This window comes from Odocoileus virginianus, chromosome 1 (assembly GCF_023699985.2).
Source record: "Odocoileus virginianus isolate 20LAN1187 ecotype Illinois chromosome 1, Ovbor_1.2, whole genome shotgun sequence".
Classification (NCBI taxonomy): Eukaryota; Metazoa; Chordata; class Mammalia; order Artiodactyla; family Cervidae; genus Odocoileus; species Odocoileus virginianus.
This window is the reverse complement of record NC_069674.1, coordinates 82,017,986-82,039,930: the sequence shown is the minus strand read 5'-3', so window position 1 is coordinate 82,039,930 and position 21,945 is coordinate 82,017,986. Positions and strand designations below refer to the sequence as shown.

General features: G+C 42.3%; 1 protein-coding gene across 2 annotated transcripts in view; it reads right to left on the bottom strand.

The window, feature by feature from the left end:
• Nucleotides 1-21,945, bottom strand: part of RAPGEF5 (Rap guanine nucleotide exchange factor 5) — a 192,619-nt gene that overhangs the window by 89,016 nt on the left and 81,658 nt on the right. For both annotated transcript variants that reach the window (XM_070470214.1, XM_070470219.1), the window contains exons 7-8: nucleotides 21,073-21,146; nucleotides 10,501-10,626 (exon numbers count right to left, since the gene is read on the bottom strand). In XM_070470214.1, coding sequence (XP_070326315.1) covers nucleotides 10,501-10,626; nucleotides 21,073-21,146 — 200 coding nt within the window. The remainder of the gene's footprint in view (nucleotides 1-10,500; nucleotides 10,627-21,072; nucleotides 21,147-21,945) is intronic.

The window sequence follows — 21,945 nt, the reverse complement described above, 5'->3', positions numbered from 1 at the left end:
TTGCTGGGTCATCGCATCTGGCTAAGGAACACACACTGAATTCCCTCTGGGTCTTCTGTAGGCCTGTGCTACCCAACTCTTCCTTCTAGGAACCTCCAGACTGCAGTCTGCAGTCTGCCATGCTCTATCACTTGGAAGAAAAAAGACAGCATTCCTGACTTTTCTTCTGGAGTAAAGTGATCTTAAAACTTAGGTTTGGGCCAAAACAGGCCCAACAAAACCCTCACTGCCCTCTTCTCCGAAGGTTCTGGCATGGCCAGGTGTGGTATCTAAAAGCAGAAGCCAGAGCCAAGATGCAAAAATGGCAAGGCGCACGAGGCGGGGCCCAGGGGGCTCAGCAGCTACAGACTTGACTCTACCCAGGGCCACCTGGATCTTCGTGAAGAAGGGTTTTTCCAGGGTGTGGCGAACTTGTCTCAGGTCTATGCAGCTCTCCTCCATGTGCCAAGATCATGAGTAATACTAAAGGACAGGAATTTGAGATTTACTGACTTCAGATAGAAGTGGGATCTACTTAAAATCTGGATACAGGTCAGACACGATTGCTAACTTACAATGGAAATGGCATTTAACAGCTCAGCAAGTCTTGAGAGGCATCTGCCCACAAGCATCTGGCATTCAAGTATACTCCTTAAAAGACAATCAGAATAAAACTGGCTCTCTGCTTTGTTCCAAAGTTTCTTCTCTTGGATTGTAAGGGTTAGTTAGAATTTGGCCTCATCTAAGCTCAAACTGGAGAAGGAAATGGCAACCCACTCCAATAATCTTGCCTGGAAAATCCCATGGATGGAGGAGCCTGGTAGGCTACAGTCCATGGGGTCACAAAGAGTCGGACACAACTGAGCGACTTCACACACAAGCTCAAAAGCTTCCCTTCTCCACCTGGCTGGTACATCCCTTAACCTCAAACCTGTAGGGAGAATTCAGCACTAACTGGAGCCAGGCATGTTTCTGTCTCTGCGACTGTATATTCCAGTCGTATGGAGTAGGAGAGGAGCCAATATTATCTCCATGGCTTCAATTAACCTCTCAGTTCCCACGATTTTAGAGTTATATCAAAGTATTGTTTTAACACAGAGGTAATTTTCAGTTCTGTGCTTCCCTATGGATGTTCAATAAGCCCTGAATGTCCCAGTAACTTTTTGTTGGCCAAACTGTTTGTGCCTGCTTTTAGGACTTGCTGTGTTAGTTTTCTGATGGCGTAACTGCTTCCCTGGTGGCTCAGTGGTAAAGAAACCGCCTACCAATGTGGGAGATGAGGGTTCGATTCCTTATAGTAAGGTCACTGACCTGGGAGAAAGTGACAGCATCTCCAGCCATAAAATTCAGTTTGGTATTTTATTAGGCACTGCACCATCTGGGGATCATTAGAATTCTTTATTCACGAGAGTACCAATAGGAAGCTTGTTTTACCTCTATAAATCGTAGCCAAGGCAAGATCAAGAAAGGTTTAACAAATCACCCATATGATTTTGATTGCACTGGGTCCAAATTTTAACTGGACACCTTCTACCCCACCCCCACCTGAGAGGTCACTAAGATATGCTTCTGGGACTCATCGAGTTTTCATGAGCTTCCTTGGAAATCCCTACCCCAGGGCCACTTCCCGCCATCCTAATTATCTTATTATCACCATTGTTCACTCCCTCTCTGTATTTCTTGGATCTAAAGGAGCCCCTAATCCTTTACTCTGACTCAGCTCACCTGGATCATGCCCAGTCATTCCTGGAACCTGAACAAAGGGGACATTTACAAAGTTTTGTTAAAATTGTTGAGCCTTGTTCACCTAATTACGGACAATGTACAATAAATGAAGAGACATGCCATATCTTATTTCTCCATTTTTTTTTCTTAATACAGGAGGGAGAGATTGGAAAAAAGAAAACCCCACAAAAACCTATTCCAGGTAGACTTAATGTGACAGCATTAACTTCAAGACACCCAAACAAGTCTTTTGTTCTTCAATAATGGAGTGGTTGATTTTTTAAAAATTAAAGACAAATTTGTATGTACTGACAAACAAGAACATGGTCATGTTTTAAGCAAAATATGGGTATTTAACATGATTTATTAGGAAAATATGTACTGTACATTTGCCCACAGCCTGCTATGTTCTGTTACGATATTTTCAGCCATCTTCTATTTTTGCTCTCTTAAAACAACATTTAGGGCTGCTGTATGCCAGATGGAATTTTTCCTTTCCACCCACTTCCCACTGCAAAAGGGAAAAAAAAAAAAAAGTTCTTTACATCCCACATGAAAATCTTTTATAAATTTCTTTTCCTCATCTTTATCAACTGAAGTATCTGAATCACACAGAAATCACCAAACTCTGGCTGAATCAATATGCAGCAAATATTATGCAGCAAAGTCGAGTACATTTAATGTGAACATACGTGCCTTTAACAGAAAGTATTCATATTACATACAAGTTCAAAATTTATTCTATGAAACAGGACTGAATCAAAGTCAATTTTTAAAAGAAAAATGATGATGTGGCACATTTTGTTTTTTTGTTTTTTGATATGGTACATTTTAGAGTAAAGCTATTCAGTTAAAAGCTGAGCTATAACTGGACATTCTGTCTTCACAGCAAAGCTTTATGCTGGTTACTGTCTTATGTAAAATCAAGAGTGATCTGTGAGGGGAGGCGAGTCAGCAAGCTCTGAAAGGAGTGAGTGTGACCCATTCCTGGCCGGCAGACCCATTCCCACAGTGCAGCAGAGGGATCTCAAAAATTCAAACCTCATCATCTTCCTCCCTTGTTTAAAGTCTCCACAAGGGCTCTGGATCACTCTGAGCACCCCATTTTTGACTAAGCCTGTGGGTAAGGCCTTGCTCCTCTGTCCCCGCCTCTCGGGTAGACCTGCCTCCTCGCCCTCCCCGGGGCTCCAGCCTCTTGCTTCCCTCTGCAGAGCTGCAGGGTCCTCTCGGCATCAGCCCTTCCTGTCCTCACAAGGTTTTCTCCTCTGCCTGGAACGCCTGCCCTGCCTCACTTCTTCTAGGAACTCTTCTGACTCTTCAGATCCTGTCTCTTCCTCAGGGACACAGGCGTGTCTCCCTGGACCAGCTGAGTGCCCTGTGACAAGCTTCCATAGCATCTTGGAACTTAGGATGCAGGTAACTGGGAACTCAGGGCTTCCCAGGTGGCTCAGTGGTAAACAATTCACTGCCTGCCAATGCAGGAGACACAAGAGATCCCTGGGTCAGGAAGATCCCTTGGAGGTGGGCATGGCAGCCCACGCCAGTACTCTTGCCTGGAGAATCCCACGGACAGAGTCTGGTGGGCTACAGTCCATGTGGTCACAAAAGAGTTGGACAGGACTTGGCAACTAGACAACAGTAACTGTGAACTCAGCCTCTAAATTTCTTGCAATGTTGCCTCCCCCCAAAGCACTGATGTATCAGGACAGTCTTTGGGGGAATCAAGACACAATGTACATGAGTCCCTGTGTCTCCATGTCTTATTTCTCCAAGCCTCAGTGATACACAGTTGTCATAAAGTACAGTCCATCTCTCTGTGAAGGGCTGTCCATCTGTCCATGCATCTTTTCTCTACCCTTTTGTCTTAAAGCACTCATTATAAATTCAAATGAAACCAAACCACCAAAGATTTCTAGTGTTAACTGATCAGATGACAACCTACAAAGTATTAATACTGTTATATTAATGCAGATCACACCTTGATAGGGGTAGAGAAAAAAAGAATATAAGGTTGCCAGGGGTCTGGAGTGAGTTATACCACTGAGAGGAACAAAAGTTGAGAAAAATACTTTATTTTTCAGTATTTCAATGTTTCACCATATTTAGTACGATTTCTCCCGCTGGAGGAGGGCATGGCAACCCACTCTAATACTCTTGCCTGGAAAATCCCCATGGACAGAGGAGCCTGGCGGGCTACAGTCTATGGGGTCGCAAAGAGTCAGACACGACGGAGCAATGAAGCACAGCACAACACAGCAGTAGGATTTCTCAAACATACTAAAGATAATATGACTATTTCAATCTCACAAGTAGAAGAACTTGATAAACCTGGTGAGTAGCATCTGTACCATAGGGAATCCAACATCAGCGAAGAATACGAATTTGATAAACCAAACTAACTGAGCCAGGATCCATTTTCTTAACTGGGCCTTTTTAAAAATAAACAAGTATCTTCAGAAAAATAAACGAATACAATAATGACAAGTTCCTCTCTGCTTAAAATGTTAAAAACTGAAGATAATATTTTTTAAATGTTGAGAGTTGCAACAGGCTTCTTGTGAGACCTAAAAACCCCAGCTAGTGGGCAGATGGCTCTGTCAGACAGTAGGAGCTCAAACACTGAAGTCCCCTGGCTGCCTGGCTGCCAATTTTATGATGGAAAAAAACAAAATAAAAGCAGGGTTTAAAAGGAACCAAACTTCCAAACCTTGCTTTTGAAAAAGGAAAAGAGCTTCTCTATGGATTGCAGCGACTGTGAAAAAGTTTACCAGAGGTACTTCCTTCTCCCTGAACATCTGTGAAATTATTTAAACACTTCGTTTAACACTGTCTTGAATGGTGCACTGGTTCTCCACGTGTGAATTTTATCTCCAGCCAGACCGTAAACTTCTTGGAGGTAAGACCTATCTTCTCTATCACTTTTGTGATTACTCTGTGGCCAAATTAATCCTGATTAAAGATGAATTAAAACAACTCACTCAAGGAAGCCTATTTCCTCTAAAAAGGTATATATGTAAATGCCACACCAACACAAAGCTGGGATTTTTCTCATTAAGAAAAACAACATGGTTTCTGCACAGAATTTCTCAGTAGTGGGCCACTTAATATGTTATGACTTGCCTATTACATTTGAATTCTGGCTTTTGAAACTAAGCAATGTGATAACACTGCACTTGTCTTTAAGTAGTTCTTGGTTAAACTAAATTACTGGCAAACTTCAAATAATGCCATGATTCTTCTTTAATTTTACTCACCTCGATGTATAAAGCAAGTTTGAATACAGAATAATAAGGCCATCTCTTTTCAGTATTTCACATAGAGCATAAAGAGGCTTTTCATTTTATATAAAGTCTTTTTTTTTTTTCCAAGTAAGAGACTAAATGAAAGTTGGGAAAATGCAGAGACCAACTTTTAGAGTGTGAAATAAAGAGTGGCAGGAGCCAGAATACTCCAGCCCACTTCTGCCCCAGGGACACACGGGCAGCAAGCCCTTGGACGCCCAGTGAGCCCTTTGACGCAAACAGGGCTCCAGGATGAGGCTGCAGGAAACGGGGGAGAGGAAATTCCGGTTTAAGTTGAGAGATAGGGACCCCAGCCTGGCAGCAGACCCTGCCAAGATTCGGTTTCAGAATGTGTAAAACCTCCTTCCCACCCATATTTCATGAGTGAATTGGAAAAGGGGAAGGAAGTAGGGTGGGTCCCCAGACTTAACAAAGGAACTAAAGAAAGCAGGGTGGGGAGAGGGAGGGATACAGACAGGGTCCCCGTGGAAAGCAAGCATCGCTAGGCAGGCCGTCCACGTACGTTTTACAGACTTTCGTTTCTGCAGTTTGGACACTGGGAGGTCGAGTTTAGGAGCTGCTTGTTGCTACAGAGCATAAACAACATTTCAGGAAAAGCCGAGTTTCAGTCTTCCGGTAAAGAGCGCAGTGGTATGGCAGAACACGGCACCTCCACCTAGAGTTGTTCTTCAATCCAGCTGCTTCACAGATACTAAACGTGAACTGTCTACACACTTTAAAAAAGTCAGTTAGAACTCAAACTAAGCTTGTACCTAAGCATCCCTTTTCTTTCTTCCTTCCCACACTTCACCGCCACCATCCCTTCAGTACATCATCGTTCTGCCGTCCCCCCAGGGCCGCCGGCCCGGTGGCCGCTCTTCCTCAGGACCACCCTGTCGTCTCGCTTCCGGTCCTCACACCAGGCTTCCTCCAGGGCTGACGGCTGAGCGAGCAGGTGACCAGGGGCAGTCGGACTTGAGTTCCCACTTGGCCCAGCTCTGCTTGGTCACCCACCAGCCTCAGCTTTCTGACCCATCACACTGAAATAATATCATTTCCCTCACAGAAGGGCCCCCTCATCCTTCTTTTTGATGAAAACTAACAAGTCAGTGGCTCTTCATTATTTGTAGAATGAAGTGAAACGTGTCAGCCCTCGAAATCCTCCACACCCTGGCCCCGATCTCGTTCCTCATTTTTCCTTCTCCTAAATCTTTGCCACCATCTTCCTCAACCCCATTCCTGGTGCTCTGGTGACACAGAGTGGTTTCAATTTCAAGAAAAAAAAAAACGCCTTGTGTATTTTCTAATGCTCCTCTCTCTGCCGGGAATGCTTTTCTTCAGTTTGGATTGTTTAAATCCAACTACAAACCTACTTCAAGGCCCACATCAAACTCTACCTCTGCCATGAGAAAGAGTCCTGTCTGCCCAGGTGAAAAGTCTTGCTGTGACACCCAGGTCCAAGTACCTGGGTCTCAAAAGAAGCAGTCTCCCTACTGTTAGCCAAAAACTCATCTGATGATTTGCTGATGAGATAAACACTGTGTGCTGTAGCATCTATCTCAGATACCTGAAACAACTGCAGGTCAAGGCAAGGTAAATGGCTACAGAGCTTTTTGGGAAAAGTGACCAACCATTCTGGAGATAAAGACAACTTCCTCATGTCTATATCAGGAAATTGTAGTACAAACTTCAAAATTGCTTAGTATAAATTAGCACACACATCCTCCCATCACCAGTCATCAAATACTGCCAAGTTTACCATCTAAATGACTCACCCACCATCTGCGACCTTCTCATTTCCCAGAGTGCCACCCTGGTTCAGACTTACATCTCTCACCTGACTCACAACAATATCTTTCTAAGGGTTTTCTCCAGCGTTTCCCTCTTCCTCACTCAATTTTTCCTCTAAACCAATGCCAGAGGGATCTTACAAAGCCTACATCTGATTATGCCGCTTCCCTTCTTTGATGGTTTTCCTTGGCCAGAATAGCAAGTCTAAACTGCTTAGAGCGTGTTGCCAGGTCTTTCACAATTGAATTCTACCTTCCCTCACAGCCCACCCCACCCCAACTCCTTTCCCAAGAACTGCCAAGGCTCAACTCACACACCTTCCTGACGGCCCCTCTGTCTTAAATGCTCTTCCCCGCCCTGCCCTGCCCTTCTGACTTTAGTCATCCTTCCAGGTTAAGCTCAAAAGTTCCCATTTGGTAACGTATGCCCCTTCCTCTATGGATATAATCATAGAACTAAGACTGGAAAATACGATGCCTACATAAGAGGCAATTTCTTTAAAGAATCAATGACCAAATATTAAGCTCACCCTCATAATGTTTATAAGAAAGAGCCCTTTCTGTCCCCTTCTTAAAGTTCTCACATAATTTTCAACACTTACGAGTGAGTGCTGGCTAATTTTGCCTACAGCCTGTTAATAGAAAATAGGAAAAGTAAGTGCTTCCTGAGAAACTTGTGATAATTATACATTTAACTTTTTTAAACTTCAGAAACACCCTGGCAAAAGCACAGAGTGAAGCATTTCTCTAATTGCATCCATTTTTAAGCATGGCATTTACCAGTTTAAGAAGATATTAGATATGCCTACTCAGAAATCTCAAAGCCCCTTCAATTTGTAACAAGATGCACCAGCAACAAAAGCCTTATTCTATCAAATTCATGTCTATCTCTGGGCAGTAGTACCTTAAAGTAGCTTTCTCTTTTGAATGCTTATGTACAAAGAGGGACATGGCTTACTGGGACTGGAGAAGCAAAGCCGTTCACTAAAAAGAATGACTCAATAGGCATCTGAGATTCTAAACTCAAATTTTAAATAAATAAAATATAAAATAAACTCAAATTTTACCACTGTCCACTTAAATAATTTTGGCTCAGGAATGGGAGATGAGGTAGTCAAAGCATTTGAGAATCACAAAAGAAAGGAAATTTGTATGTAACTCTAGGGTTTGGTCATAATTGTTATTGTTGTAAGAGTAGGAAGCTGCAGAAGTAAGTTTACATTAAGAAAATTGCAGTTTCCTCTGTATATTCTGTGTGTTTTCATAGACAAGAACAGATGACTGATGCTGAAAAGAAAGTGAGGGCAGGAAAAATGAAAATGCTGCAACCAGCTCATGGACACTGAACTCAGTGGGCAAGCAAAGGGACTGCTATATCGAGTGCTTAAGACAAAAGAGTGAAATAATCCAGCAGGTGGTTTTTATTCCTAACAAACAACTGCAAAAGGTGCAGGAAGCATCCAGTGTCAAAGGTTCCATTTGGTGGTGCACTGTGGAAGTCTTAGCCTTGAGAGCTTTCAGTTCAGCTGGTGTCAGCTTGAAGGAGGGAGATCACAGAATGACTAAGTTCATATTTATCATGAAGGAAGAAAGATCCTTCACATTCACCTTTCCTGACTGTCAGCTTCAGCAGGAAAAGTCTAAACAGAAAAGGCCATCATTCCACTATTTATTTATACATCATCTTTCCCCTCAGAAGGACACAATCTTCAGAGCTGTTTATGCATCCATATTACGACATTCATGCAAGAAGTAAAAAACCATAGTGTTCTTTTTTACCATCTTAAAATGAAGCTTTAAAGACTGAGTGAGTAAACAGTGAGTACACAACTGTAAGCAGAGTCGCAAATCTTCCACCACTAAATTTGCATCTCATGGTCAAAGTCATTAACAGCTGCACTTTCAGATTTGTTACTATGTATTTGGAGGGTATTATATTCTCATTAACTGTAACTATAATATTCTGGATTAAACTAATAAGGCAAAGGCAACACAGGTAGCTTTTTATTAAGCATAAAGCTGTCTATGGCCTAAGGCTGGTGATTTCTGACCTTGGGGAAGGGGGAAGGGTTACTCTATTGGTTTGATTTTAAAGGATCTCTCTCTCCCCTCAGGTTGTTACTGATCCACTGAATCGAATATACAATCCATTGTATAATGTGTGCTCCGTCGCTCAGTTTTGCCTGACTTTGCAACCCTATGAACTGTCCCAGGCTCCTCTGTCCATGGGATTTTCCAGGCAAGAATCCTGGAGTGGGTTGCCATTTCCTTCCCCATTGTATAATATGTCATCCTTTTTAAGGACCACGAGGGAAGAGAAATGCTCCCAATTAAACTAGGGCATGTTTTCACATCATCAACTGTTAGGACTCATCCTGATTTCAGAAATTCTAAGATGTGTGTGGAGGGAGGAGGGGAGAACACCCTGAAATCAGTAAAATATAGCATATGAAAATGACTGCTCTTCTAACTAAGATGAATCAAAAGGAACATTGTTTTGAGAAATTTAAGACATACACTGGGATATTCTATGGATGCAGAAGAGGTTAGGAGTCAGTCTTCCATATAGTTAACCTCTGGAGCGTTTTTAACAACACAAGAAAGTTCCTTAAGTAGTACCCACTGAGGTGAAGGCTCCTGAGACGTCCGCTCAAACTTACAGCCAACAGTCACCTCTGAGATAACTGCCACTGCAGGCTCTGAAACTGCCTAATTGTTCTCCCCCTTGAGACCCTGATAGCTAATGACTCGATGCCACACTGCTATAGATGTGTTACGGGATCAAATGGAACAGCCTGCCATCCTGGGACCTCTCACCTCCTCTCCCGCTCCGTCAATCCCTGGTGTTCGTATTGATGGTCTTGGAGCAGAATGAGCATGAACCAATTCTGCTCTCTTGCAAAGGGTTGAAAACAAAATTTCAGCAAAGATTAAAAGTCAGAGAAAAGACACGTCCATACACACGGGGGAATTTTCCCCTTCATGAGCAATCCTGGAGGGCTCAGCGTGGAGGGTGAGGCCTTACAAACAACAACACGAAGTCAACAGACAACAATGTGGAGCCGAAGAGAGTGGTCCCATTGTCTCCCCAGCATGACCGCAGCGTTCTTGGTTCTAAGGCTCAGGCTGAATAACTGCTTTCAGGACAACGGAGCAAAGCGTCCCTTCACTCCAGTCTAACTGCATCTAAACAATATAACTCTTGTTGGAACACAAACGTTCATGAAATACTGGGAAAACGCCCTTCTGACTCTGCCGCTGGGTCTAAGCATCTAGAATCTGTTCCTCTGTTCTCACCTACTTCTTGAGTTAGGACTTATTTGCTTGATAACTAGATCCACCCCCTGGGCTCAACATAAAAGTACATCAGAATGTTCTTTTAGAATTCATACTCCACAGAGTTTCTGATGGGGTGAAATTCCCCAAGTCAAGCCTGGAAGCTATCAAATAGACATGCATTCACATGTGCTCCTGTGCATTCTTATATTTCTACACGATCTACTTCTGTGAAGAGACTGCTTCTAAATCCAGTGTCATAAACCACTGGCCTAGAAAATTAGAGCAGTTGTCATTCTCTTTTACTAAGAAGCATGCTTTTGGAGGGGGAAAAAAAAAACCCAAGCCCAAAGAATTTAAAATAAAATATTCTTCCCTTCAAACATACAACCAGGCAGAAACACTTTCCACCCCCTCAAACCTGCATTCCCAAGAGGAAAAGTGCTTACGTGTTCAGATTTCTCCTGTTCTTTTTTGTCCGTCTGCAAAAACTGGCAGTTGTCTCTTGCCAGCTTCTGGACCAGTTCGATTCGCCCAATATCATCTCTCTCCTGAAGTTTGCACATCATGCCAGCCTTAAGAGTTGGAGAAAAAGCAAAGATATACTTAAATCCACAGTCCCAGGACATGACACTGCTCACTGAATAGTTCACCTTATAATACACTCATCTTCTCTTGTCGCTTGGATTGAATCATGGTCTTGGTAAAAATATTCTGCCTCTCCAAAACTGAAACTTAACCTAGGAATGCCGCACCGAAAGACTTAAGTTGAGATCATTTATCAGTCTACTTTAAGAGAGGGAAAGGCAGAGCAAACTGAATCATTTGCTGCTAAAGGGTGCTCCTGATATGCCACTATTTGTTCCTGACAGCCTGTTTCCTGTTACATAAGCGCAGCAAGAGGTTAAAAACTCATGGGAAAGTTAGCCAGGAACTACTCCGGCAATCAGGGTGAAGTGATAGAGTACTAAAAATAACAGTGCGCAACCTCCTAATTCCTTAGCTCCACCAGCTCATTCCACGTACAAATATACAGTTCACAAGAAAAGCACAAGAAATTCTTTTCTTTCAAAACTGAAAAGTTACTCTGGGGCAATATCAGTAAAATACCTCCAATGTTGCATGAAATGTGGTGGAAAGTTATTAAAAATAAAGTGCAAAAAGAAAACTTCAAACATACTCAGAGTTTAGAAATGGTCCACAAAGCACCATATTTTTCATTACACCCAAGTACCAAGTAATGATGATAATATGAAAAAGAATCTAGGATTTTGATAAGAAAAAAAATGTTCATTGTTAACACACACTCTGAACAGTTTCTACTCAAATTCTTTCAAAAATGGTTCATACTGATATATGAGGAAATGACCTAAAAAGAAATCTGAAGTTACTCCTGGCAGGAATGGCCAACATTATCAAATCCTCGTTTTACCCTTTACAATCTACAGGATTTGAATGGACCCAGCAATGTGACCAAATACAGAGAAAGGGGTAGCAAGTGATCACAACCTTAGGGTCTTAATAGTCTGTACTGAAGACACACATTTTTTTGAGTGGGCATCAGAAAAATGGAACCGTCCATGCAAAGCAGTGACTAAGTAGTTACTCCTAAGGGCAAGGACAGCTCCTTATCTAGCATTTTCTCCAACAAATAGGAAGGAAGGAAACAAACAAAAAAAAATCAGAAGTGGCCCAAGTCAGATTCCCCTGGAATGGCAAGTGGAATTTCTCCACCAAAGTCAGGGATTTATTTTTACCGCATGCTTCACAAGTGGTCTTCCAGTTTGTCTCCAGGGTTTCCTTAGACAAGGATCTCAGTTTATCTTAAGACAGGCTGTGCAGTGCTGGAGAACCAGAAGTACTGGAAAGCCCCTTGTCACGCTAGACAAAATTCTGAAACCACTAAACTTCAATCCATGAGTACTAGCACTGCCCTTTAAAGCAACTGAAAGTGTGTCTACTTTTTATCCAATATGACGATCTTCTAAATATTTAAATACCAATTCCTATGATGTCCTCCTTTTTGCATTCCTCATGTATATTCCCCTAGCTTACTATTTTATTCATTCATTCAGTCACTCAACACTCACTCAACTCATTTTATTGGAACCACCATGCACCAAGATCTATTACAGGTTCTAAGAATACAGTGGTGAATAACAATAAAGACCAAGTCACATGTCATGTAGCTTACATTAAATAGGAGATGTGGATTACATTAACATACAGATATGAAAAATCAGATGGTGGTATGTGATAAGAAGGAAAAGAAAGGAGGGTAAGAGACAGAGAAGGGTTCGTTGGTTGACATCTGAGAGGAGACCAAAGGGGAGTGAAGAATGTTCCCGGCAGAGGAACAGAAGCTCAGTGGCCCCGAGGTCTGGGAGTGTTCAGCGTGTTCCGGGATGAGGGAAGAGCACAGTAGGGCTGCAGCGGAGCTGGTAACGGGAGACCTATGGGACAGTTCAGAGAGGAGATGCTGGACCAGGACGTGTAGCTTCGGCACAGGACGTGCAAGAGGTTTACATTCTTTTTCTGAACAAGATGGAAGAAGACTTTGACATGTTTTGAACATAGGACTGGAATGATTCAACTTATCTTTTAACAGGATCATTCCATCTTCTAGGTTGAGGAAACACTGTTAAGTGGGGAAGAGCAGTTGAAGCTACAAAGCCAATTAAGATTGGTCTTCAGACAAGAAATGGTTTGGAAGAAGAAATGGCAGCAGCAGAGATGGTCGAAAGTGGTTAGATTCTGGATCTATTTCAAAGGTAGGACCAGCAGAAATGGTTGTCTCCATGATATTTGGCCTGAGTGACTAGAAGGGTAGGGGCTGTCAGCTCCTGAGATTGGGAGACTTTGGGGGGCAGTCTGGTATGGGACATGCCTATTAAGACACCCATGCGGAGCTGCCAGGCTGGCTGTCAGGAGATCCAGAGAAGACTAAGCTGGGGAAGGGAGTCATCATAGGGTAGACGGTATTTAAGCCAGAGGAAGGACTAAGATTACCAATGGGGTGATGCAAACAAAAAAGAGAAGAAATCCATGAACTGAGTCTAATGTTTAGATACTGGGAAGATGAAGAGTGAGGCCTCCCTCCCTGGTGGATCAGTGGTAAAGAATCTGGAGACTCAATTCTGATCCCAGAAAGATTCCCTGAGAAGAAAACGGCAACCCACTGCAGTATTCTTGCCTGCAGAATCCCATAGACAGAGAAGCTTGGTGGGCTACAGTCCATGGGGTTACAAAGAGTTGGACACGACTTAGCAACTAAACAACAAAGATGACTAATCTGGAAAGGAGAATGAGGAGGGCTCTAGGAGGAGAACCTGGTGAGTAGTGAAGATGGTGTTTTCAAGGATGAAAAGCTGCATCCAGTGTAGTTGAAACATCAAATAAGAGGAGATCAAACCGCTGACACTGAATTTAACAAAAGTAATTGGTGACTTTAACTATTTTTTGGAGGAAAAACAGTGTTGGGGGTGACAAGTTTTATTCACATGGGCTTCACAGAGAATGAGAGCCAACTCTTTTAAGGAGTTTTATTTCAAGAATGGGGCACTAGTTAAAAAGTGACGCTGCAGGGAGCTCTGGTTGCTCGTTTATGGTGAGGGATATTCCAGCACATTTATCTTTATTAGAAATCATCCCGTGTAGAGAGAAATTTGATGGCATGGGCCAGAGAGATGGCATTTTTAGGAAACGTGCTTGAGTAGGAAAGAGAGCATAAAGATCTACTCTCAGAAACACGCATGTGAATACTCCCCTCACTGTAACAGGAGGGGAGGCTACAGCAGGTGAATGTGCAGGTAGGCTGGCATATCTGGTGACAAGAACATGGAAATTCTTTTTTGAAGACCTCTATTTCAGAAACAACAATTCAGGTAATTAGCTGAGAGTAAGGACTCTGAGAAGATGCTGGAAGCATAACAAAAGAGAGCATGTAACAGTCATTTCAGTTCCAAGGGTTAGCAAACCTTTTTCTGTAAAGGGCCAGAGTGTAAATATTCTAGGCTCAGTGAGCTGTGTGGTTCTGGTGCAAGGACCCAAAGTGAGAGTGAAAGTGTTAGTTGCTCAGTTTTGTCCAACTCTTTGCAACTCCACAGACTGTAGTCCACTAGGCTCCTCTGTCCATGGGATTCTCCAGGCAAGAAAGAATACTGGAGAGGGATGCCATTCCCTTCTCTAAGGGATCTTCCTTACCCAGGGATTGAACTTGGGTCTCTTGCATCAGAAGGCAGATTCTTTACTGTCTGAGCCACCGTGCAATTTAACACAAATGAGCAATGGATAGTACGTAAGTGAATGAGCACAGCTGTGTTCCAATAACACTTTATTTACAAAACAGGCAGGAGACTCTGGTTTCTCAACTTCTGACCTGAGAGAATAGGAAACTGGACAACAAGAATAGAATCAGACTGCTAAGCATTAGTAAGGACCCACTTGATTTTATTTTTAGATCCTTTTACCATTCTAGCCATCCTCCTTAGGACATACTGCTTTACCAGGATTTTAATGGAGTCCATAACCTGAGCTAATGCTAAACAAATGGGCCAATCTTGAAGATGCTCTTTTAATCACTGCCACAGAGTAAAAAGAGGACCAGTGGAATTAAGGATCTTCCTTTAAAACTAAGAAGGCAAGGAAATTATTCTGGGAAATATCTAGACAAAAATGATCAACATTCTTTAAATGTTTTGATACTTAAAGGACTGTATCTCTGTTATCCAGAAAGTCCATTTATGCTGACCATCTAGGACTTCTTCTCTCTCCATCCGTGTCATTCTCCCAGTATGTAATACACTGTCTTGCTAGAGAGAGGGTGTTAATGACCCTGTAAGCTCTGGACCTGCTGCACGGCTGCTGACTCAGCAGTGTGATGGACTGGTCCCCATCTCTGCCTGCTCCCTGGGGTGGCAGCCTGGGGCAACAGAGGGCACGAGTGGGATGGGCCAGGCTGGGCTGGTACATGGGAGGAGAGCTCCTCGAGCTACCGACCTGCCAGGTGAGAACGAGCCTGCTCCCTCTTCTCACCATGACCGGCTCCAAACACCGGGGCCAAGCTTCCACAGATGCCAGTTTGGACAGAGTCTTTACTCCTGTCTGTGGGTTCCACACGTATCCTTAGAATATAACTGATAATGTCATCAGCAACAAAACGATAGGACTGAGGAGAGGAAATTTAAGAGACCTAGACTATTTCTTTGGCTTCTGTATGTACATGAGCTTCTTGCTTAGGATCCTAGAGACATTTCTTTCTTGAGGAAATACATTTTTATCAGTACCAGATACTTGGGTTTACAAATTACGTATTTTATTTTTTATTTATTTTTTCTAATTATGTATTTTAAACACAAAATGCTATTACTTTAAAAAATGGGTTTTCAGATGGACTTAATTTTTTCATGTTTATAATTAAATCATCTTATAATTTTAAAAGGAATATTGTGATCTAGATTTTCTGGTCTCTTGCATAATTTCTGGATGCATTTCACATGATAATCAGTTCGATAGCACTCATATATAACTATCAAAGAAGGCTTTCAAGGAGGGTTATGAAAGCTTCTTTACTCCCTAGAGAACTTTAAGCCTGGAGAGATGCCTGTATATCCTAGATAGTTTTATAAGACAGTCCTCTTTGGAAATACCATGCTCAACCAGATGTTCTCCAGGGGGTTCCTTTCACAGTTCTGTAATTTAGCGATTTAATTCAAAAAAGCCATGAATTTATTAAAATATTTTGAGAGCTTTGTTATGGCAAGAGAAGCAAGATAACTAACAGCCCTTGATCTAGACTTTCACATGCCAGGACTACTTAATTTATCTATGTGAAATTAATTATAAACTGTTTACCTAATAATCTAGACCAGAAAAAAATAAAAGATTAATGTGTAACAGAAGAGTTATTTAAGAGCCTTATTTCAAGGTCTGCTTTGGGAAAAAAAAACCTCTGTAATGCATAATTAAAGTTATTCATATGATTTTCAGTATTTGAGAAGAGAAATGTTATGAATGTAAATGAAAAGTCTGTTTCCTTTATAAATGGAGTCATAAAAATGTTTGGTCCATTCTTTCAGGGATAAAATGAAATGTGGACAGAATTCCCTAGGAAAAGCTACAAGGATGATAAATGAACAACCTTTATGACATAAGGTGAAAGAGCACAGTTCTATATATGGAAGCATTTTCTGCATTATCATAACCTTAAAAATCAGCTTTTCTATAACACTTAGAAAAAGCATCATGCCAAAATTGTTATTGAAGGGGAAGGAAAACCAGGATGAAAAAGAATACCTTTCATGAAAACACTTTTGTAATAACAATGCTTTTCAATATAAATTCAGGGTATGTTGGTAAATTAGAATTGATTACTATATAATAGCTTCATTTCTTCAAAAATTAAATCTTGACTAGAAATTCATGAAAAAAATTTTTTTGCTACTTTAAACAGAAAGCCCAAATGACAGAATAAAACACTGATTGACTGAGATGCTATATTACATTATTAAATGGCATGTACCTATTTCCAATTGAGAAAACAGTAAGAATTCTTTTCAGGAAAATTCAAAAGTTAATTCATTATAAATTAAAATATTAATAAATAATAATTTCATTTTTATTATTCATTTTCTCAAATTTCTTCAGAGAAAGAAAATGATAACAAATATTTTACTAGATGGACTAGGAAAATGCACCCTTTGATAACTGGGGAAAGAATCAAGAAGCAGTCACAGTGAAAAGTAAATGTGATAGAAAGTGTGATGGTAAAGGCAGGTTTACTAATGCCCCGGGCATCACAAGGATAGGCCTCAACACCATGCTGGGGCATCATCAGTGCCTGGGAAAGCATCCAGTGACTTTTGGTCCCTCACAGTCCAAGTTCAGGGAGATTCATTCCTCCAGTCCTCCTCCCTTGTGGGATCACCTGTGTTACTAGACCACACCATCCTCTACCAAGAGTGTGTGATACTGTGTTGTGCCAAATTGTGTCCAGAACACAGAAGGCGGCAGAAACCAGAGCTACATGGAATTTATGACTCTTACTTCCCTCAAACACTTTTTTTCCTCTATTATATTACATAACTATCTCTTCTGATGAAGCTTAATACGATAGCATATTAAAAAGCAGAGACATTACTTTGCCAACAAAGGTCCGTCTAATCAAGGCTATGGTTTTTCCAGTGGTCATGTATGGATGTGAGAGTTGGACTGTGAAGAAAGCTGAGCACTGAGAATTGATGCTTTTGAACTGTGGTGTTGGAGAAGACTCTTGAGAGTCCCTTGGACTGCAAGGAGATCCAACTGGTCCATCCTAAAGGAGATCAGTCCTGGGTGTTCATTGGAAGGACTGATGCTGAAGCTGAAACTCCAATGCTATGGCCACCTTGTGCGAAGAGTTGACTCATTGGAAAAGACCCTGATGCTGGGAGGGATTGGGGGCAGGAGGAGAAGGGGACGACAGAGGATGAGATGGCTGGATGGCATCACCGACTCGATGGGCACGAGTTGAGTCAACTCCGGGAGTTGGTGTTGGACGGGGAGGCTGGCGTATTGTGATTCATGGTGTCGCAACGAGTCAGACACGACTGAGCGACTGAACTGAACTGAAGCACACACTTCCAATGGCTCAGCTCGTAAAGAATCCACCTGCAATGCAGGAGGCCTGATTCAATTCCTGGCTCAGGAAGTTCCCCTGGATGAGAGATGGGCTGCCCATTCCAACATTCTTGGGATTCCTTGGTGGCTCAGATGCTAAAGAATCCACCTACAATGTGGGAGACCTGGGTTCGATCCCTGACTTGGAAAGATCTCCTGGAGGAGGGCATGGCAACTCACTCCAGTATTTTTGCCTGGAGAATCCCGATGGACAGAAGAGCCTGACAGGCTACAGTCATGAGGTTGCAAAGTCAGACATGACTGAGTGACTAAGCAGAGCACACACCCCCTCATCTTGTCAGCAAACTCACCCTTGGGAAGTATTGTTATAAACCTCTTCATCAAAGCTTTCTGAGGAGGGGCGAGGGTACACACACAGCTTTTCAAGGCAGGAGCCTGCTGTGTCCCCTTTTGTCTGGCAAAGTAAAAAGGCTATCCTTTTCTACTTCATCCAAAATTCTGTCTCTGAGATGCGATTCAGCTGTACACCGGTGTAGAGAGAAGCTTGAGCTTTCGGCATCAGCAGTTCATCTGTAAAGTGGTGGTAATTATATTATCAGCCTCATAGGGTTTGTTGTGAGGTTTTAAAATACAGGAATAAAAACAAAGAGCTTAGGAGAGTGCATTTGAAGTGTTATCTAAGTGTTAACTCTCGATACTCTAAAGAAAAGCATCATGGGACACCAGGGAGCAGAGTAACTTGCCCGAGGTGCTGGATCAGAGCCCAGCCCAGAGCCCTGGCAGCCTGGCCCAGGAGGCAGCAGCTCTTAACCTCATGGGTGTGGCCTGACATTCAACTCTTTTCTGTGCCAGAATGTCAGGCTTTTGTTATGTTGCTTCATTTCAGCTTCGTAACATCTCCACTTTACAAAGATGAAAACCAAGCATGCTAGTCACTGCCTAGCATAGTGGGGATACTTTGGACACTTTGGTGACAAAGGATCCCACCCTAAAGGAACATGCAAGTTTAGAGACACTACAGAACTTGCCTACAGGCACCAACTATGAGGAAAAAGGGGTGGGATGTAAACCAGGCTGCATGCTTCCTTCACTGTGCATACACATCACTGCATGGAAACAGGAAGTTTCTCCAGCAGAAAACCAGCATAAGAGGAGAGAACTCATTTTCTGGTAGAGAAACCTTTGCACAAGGCCCAGTCTCTCCAGAGTTAGTAGCTGGCTTAACCCTTTGTACACCTCAAGTTTTCAACAGCCACAGGAAGTTTTTCCTGTAGTGACATATTTCATCACATACAGGGAAGGAATGAGAAACCAGTTTGCATTTAACTGGTTGATAACATGCTCTGAAGTGAAGACTGCCATAATATGAAATACCATAAAAGCCTGGCATAAAGGTGCTTGATTAATTTTCACACACACACACACACACACACACACACACACACACACAAGTATCAAATGAATAAATTTTTGTGGAAAGTGCACACATTTATACCCATGAGCACACACATACATTTATTTCTAAATCTGTCTAGATATGTGATGGAGAAACTCTGGATGTTTTCTTTAAGCTTGCCGTATACAACCTGAACCCCTGGTGAGTCCACTCAGTGCATTTGAATAGATGGACCTGCAGGATTAAGCCATTAAAAGCGGCCCCTCTCATTGTAAGAGCGAATCAGACCTCCTCAGAAAAGTCAGTGGAGATGACAGCTGTCCAGGCCTCTAACACTCACAGTCAGGCACCCCACTGAATTAACTCATGACTCCCCAACTTAAAAAGAATCTGTTCCTGATCTAATTATGGATTCACCAGTTTCAAGTCAGAGATGTCACCACTGCTTACGAAAAATCTCAAAATTTTGTAGAGCAAGCTCTGCGTATCAATTTGAGATACAAAGGAATAGAACTACATTAACACACACCTTTGCCCACAGAATAAGTCCGAAATAAATTAAACCTAGAAGTTTACATTGAGAAACTAAATAATAAATAAAATGTCCCACTAATAACTTAATGCTTTAAGAAACCTTTGAGAAAGCAATCCCTGCCTAGGTTTACTTGGAAGCCTGAAAAGTAACTGCAGCGTAAGCCTGTGGATTGCAGCATTCTGAGTATGACCACAGCAAAACAATTCCAAACAAGTCTTTATATGAACTTATTAGGCCATGAAAACCTATGCAATCCTGCCTAACAAAGTTAATGTGATTATTCTGACCTGAATCCACAGATTTACAACTTTAAAGGTGGAGTGCGAGGGGTCAACCAAACCAAGCATCTTTTCTTCACCAGGCCTACTGAGGTATACTTGATATACAACAAGTTGCACACATTTAATGTATCCATTTTGATGAGTTTGGACCTACTTGATACCAGGATACCATCATCACAACCCTGAGAGGGCATCTCCTCTGCAGGTCTAGTGAGGAGAACCCAGCAACACCCCCCACTTAGTGAGGGCTCAGATGGGCTTGTCTGTTTTCGTTTTCCTCCTCCTTTCACCCTGAGTGTAGAGTCTGTCCGACCCTTCTCCCTGGGTAGATCAGTCAACCCCACCGCTCTGTACACAACATGATTTCCAAATAGTGGACTCCCCTGAACCCACTCTTTTCTCCTTCTTGTGTATAATAAAATCCCTTGGCTTTCTTATTCAACACATTTCTCTTTTTAATCCTCACAACTTCCCTATCAGGTAGGTTTAGAGATGAGTCATCTAACCCTCAAAAGGGTTAAGAAACTGCGTTAATGCAACTAGGTATTTAGCCACATCACATAACGCTATAGATGGGTGTCAAGGCAGTGGAATTCCGAGGAGCGGAGGTGAATTGCTGGGGACTTTGCAAAATAAAGTCCTTATGCCATCTGTTCTGTTTCTCTCCCTGCTGTCCCCACAAAGAAACTTCCAACGCTCTGCATTTACATAAAGTTTACAGCAGTAGGGTGTCCAAAGTTTTTATGCTGCCATACTATTTGGAGGTCAGCTGCTACTAAAAGTATGTCTGCGCCACGAGGTAAATGCTGGGGGTGGGTACAGAAACTCTGCCAGGGGAGGCACCACACGGATCTGTTGGGCTCTGTCCCGGGCTGACTCTCCTCTGCCATCTCCAGGGGGCGGATGGCCCCAGGGTGGTCTCCCCTGGTTCTTCACTTACTTGGCTTGCTTCCTCTGGGAAGTGGGGGCTGTCTCCATACCTGTCCTTCTCCCCTGAATCAAATTATAAAGATAATGAGTAATTCCAGGCCTTTCTTGTAGAATACCTCCTAATCAAAAATACGTGCTCCATTCCCATGGTTTCACAGAACACAGAAGGGGAGACCTGGGCCACCTGCCTACACCTGCGCTCTCTCACCACTCTCAGCGCAGAAGAAGGGCGTGGGGAGGGGCCTCCCAGAGCGAGTCACACCTGAGGATCCGCAGCACCTTCAGCCTCCGTCACGGTCACCTGTTTGTCACTGTTCTCTTCGTCTTGTGCAAGTGCTTAAGTAAAAAGAAAGAAAAGAGAGAAAGAAAGAAAGAAAAAGAACAATATTAAGCAAACGTAGCATCATAAGAAAATTGTTTCAGGTCATTTTCTTTTCAGATGGCAATTTGGCAGGAAAAAAGAATGTTAGGTAGAGACCCAAAAAGTAAGTATCACTACTATTTTTTACAATAAATTATTTGGATGAATAGTTTCACTAATACACTGGGCATTTTTCATACTCATTATCTCATTTGTTAAACCAGTAGCGCTGGAAATATCCAATCTCAATTCTCCTTGTCACCTCAGCCCACCCAGACATCATCATGCCAGTTCTGTGCTTTACCAAAGGGGAACAGGGGTAGAGAGAAAGACTTCTACCCAGTTCACGTGAGAATACCATATTTTTTATGTCATTTTTTAGGCTAATAGTTTAGTGTTATCCCAGATGGCTCAGGCGGTAAAGAATCTGCCTGCAACGCCAGAGACCTAAATTCGATCCCCGAGTTGGGAAGATCCCCTGGAGAATGGAATGGCAACCCACTCCAGTATTCTTGCCTGGGAAATCCATGGGCAGAGGAGCCTGGAGGGCTATAGTCCATGGGGTCACAAAAGAGTCGGACATGACTGAGCAACTAACACATATTATGAAGGAAGCATGATTTTTCTTAAAATTAAAGTATAATTTACAATATTGTCTTAGTTTCAAGTATATAGTAAAGTGATTCAGTTACACATATGTATATTCTTTTTTAGATTCTTTTCCATTATAGTTTATTACAAGATATTGAATATAGCTGCCTGTACTATACAGTA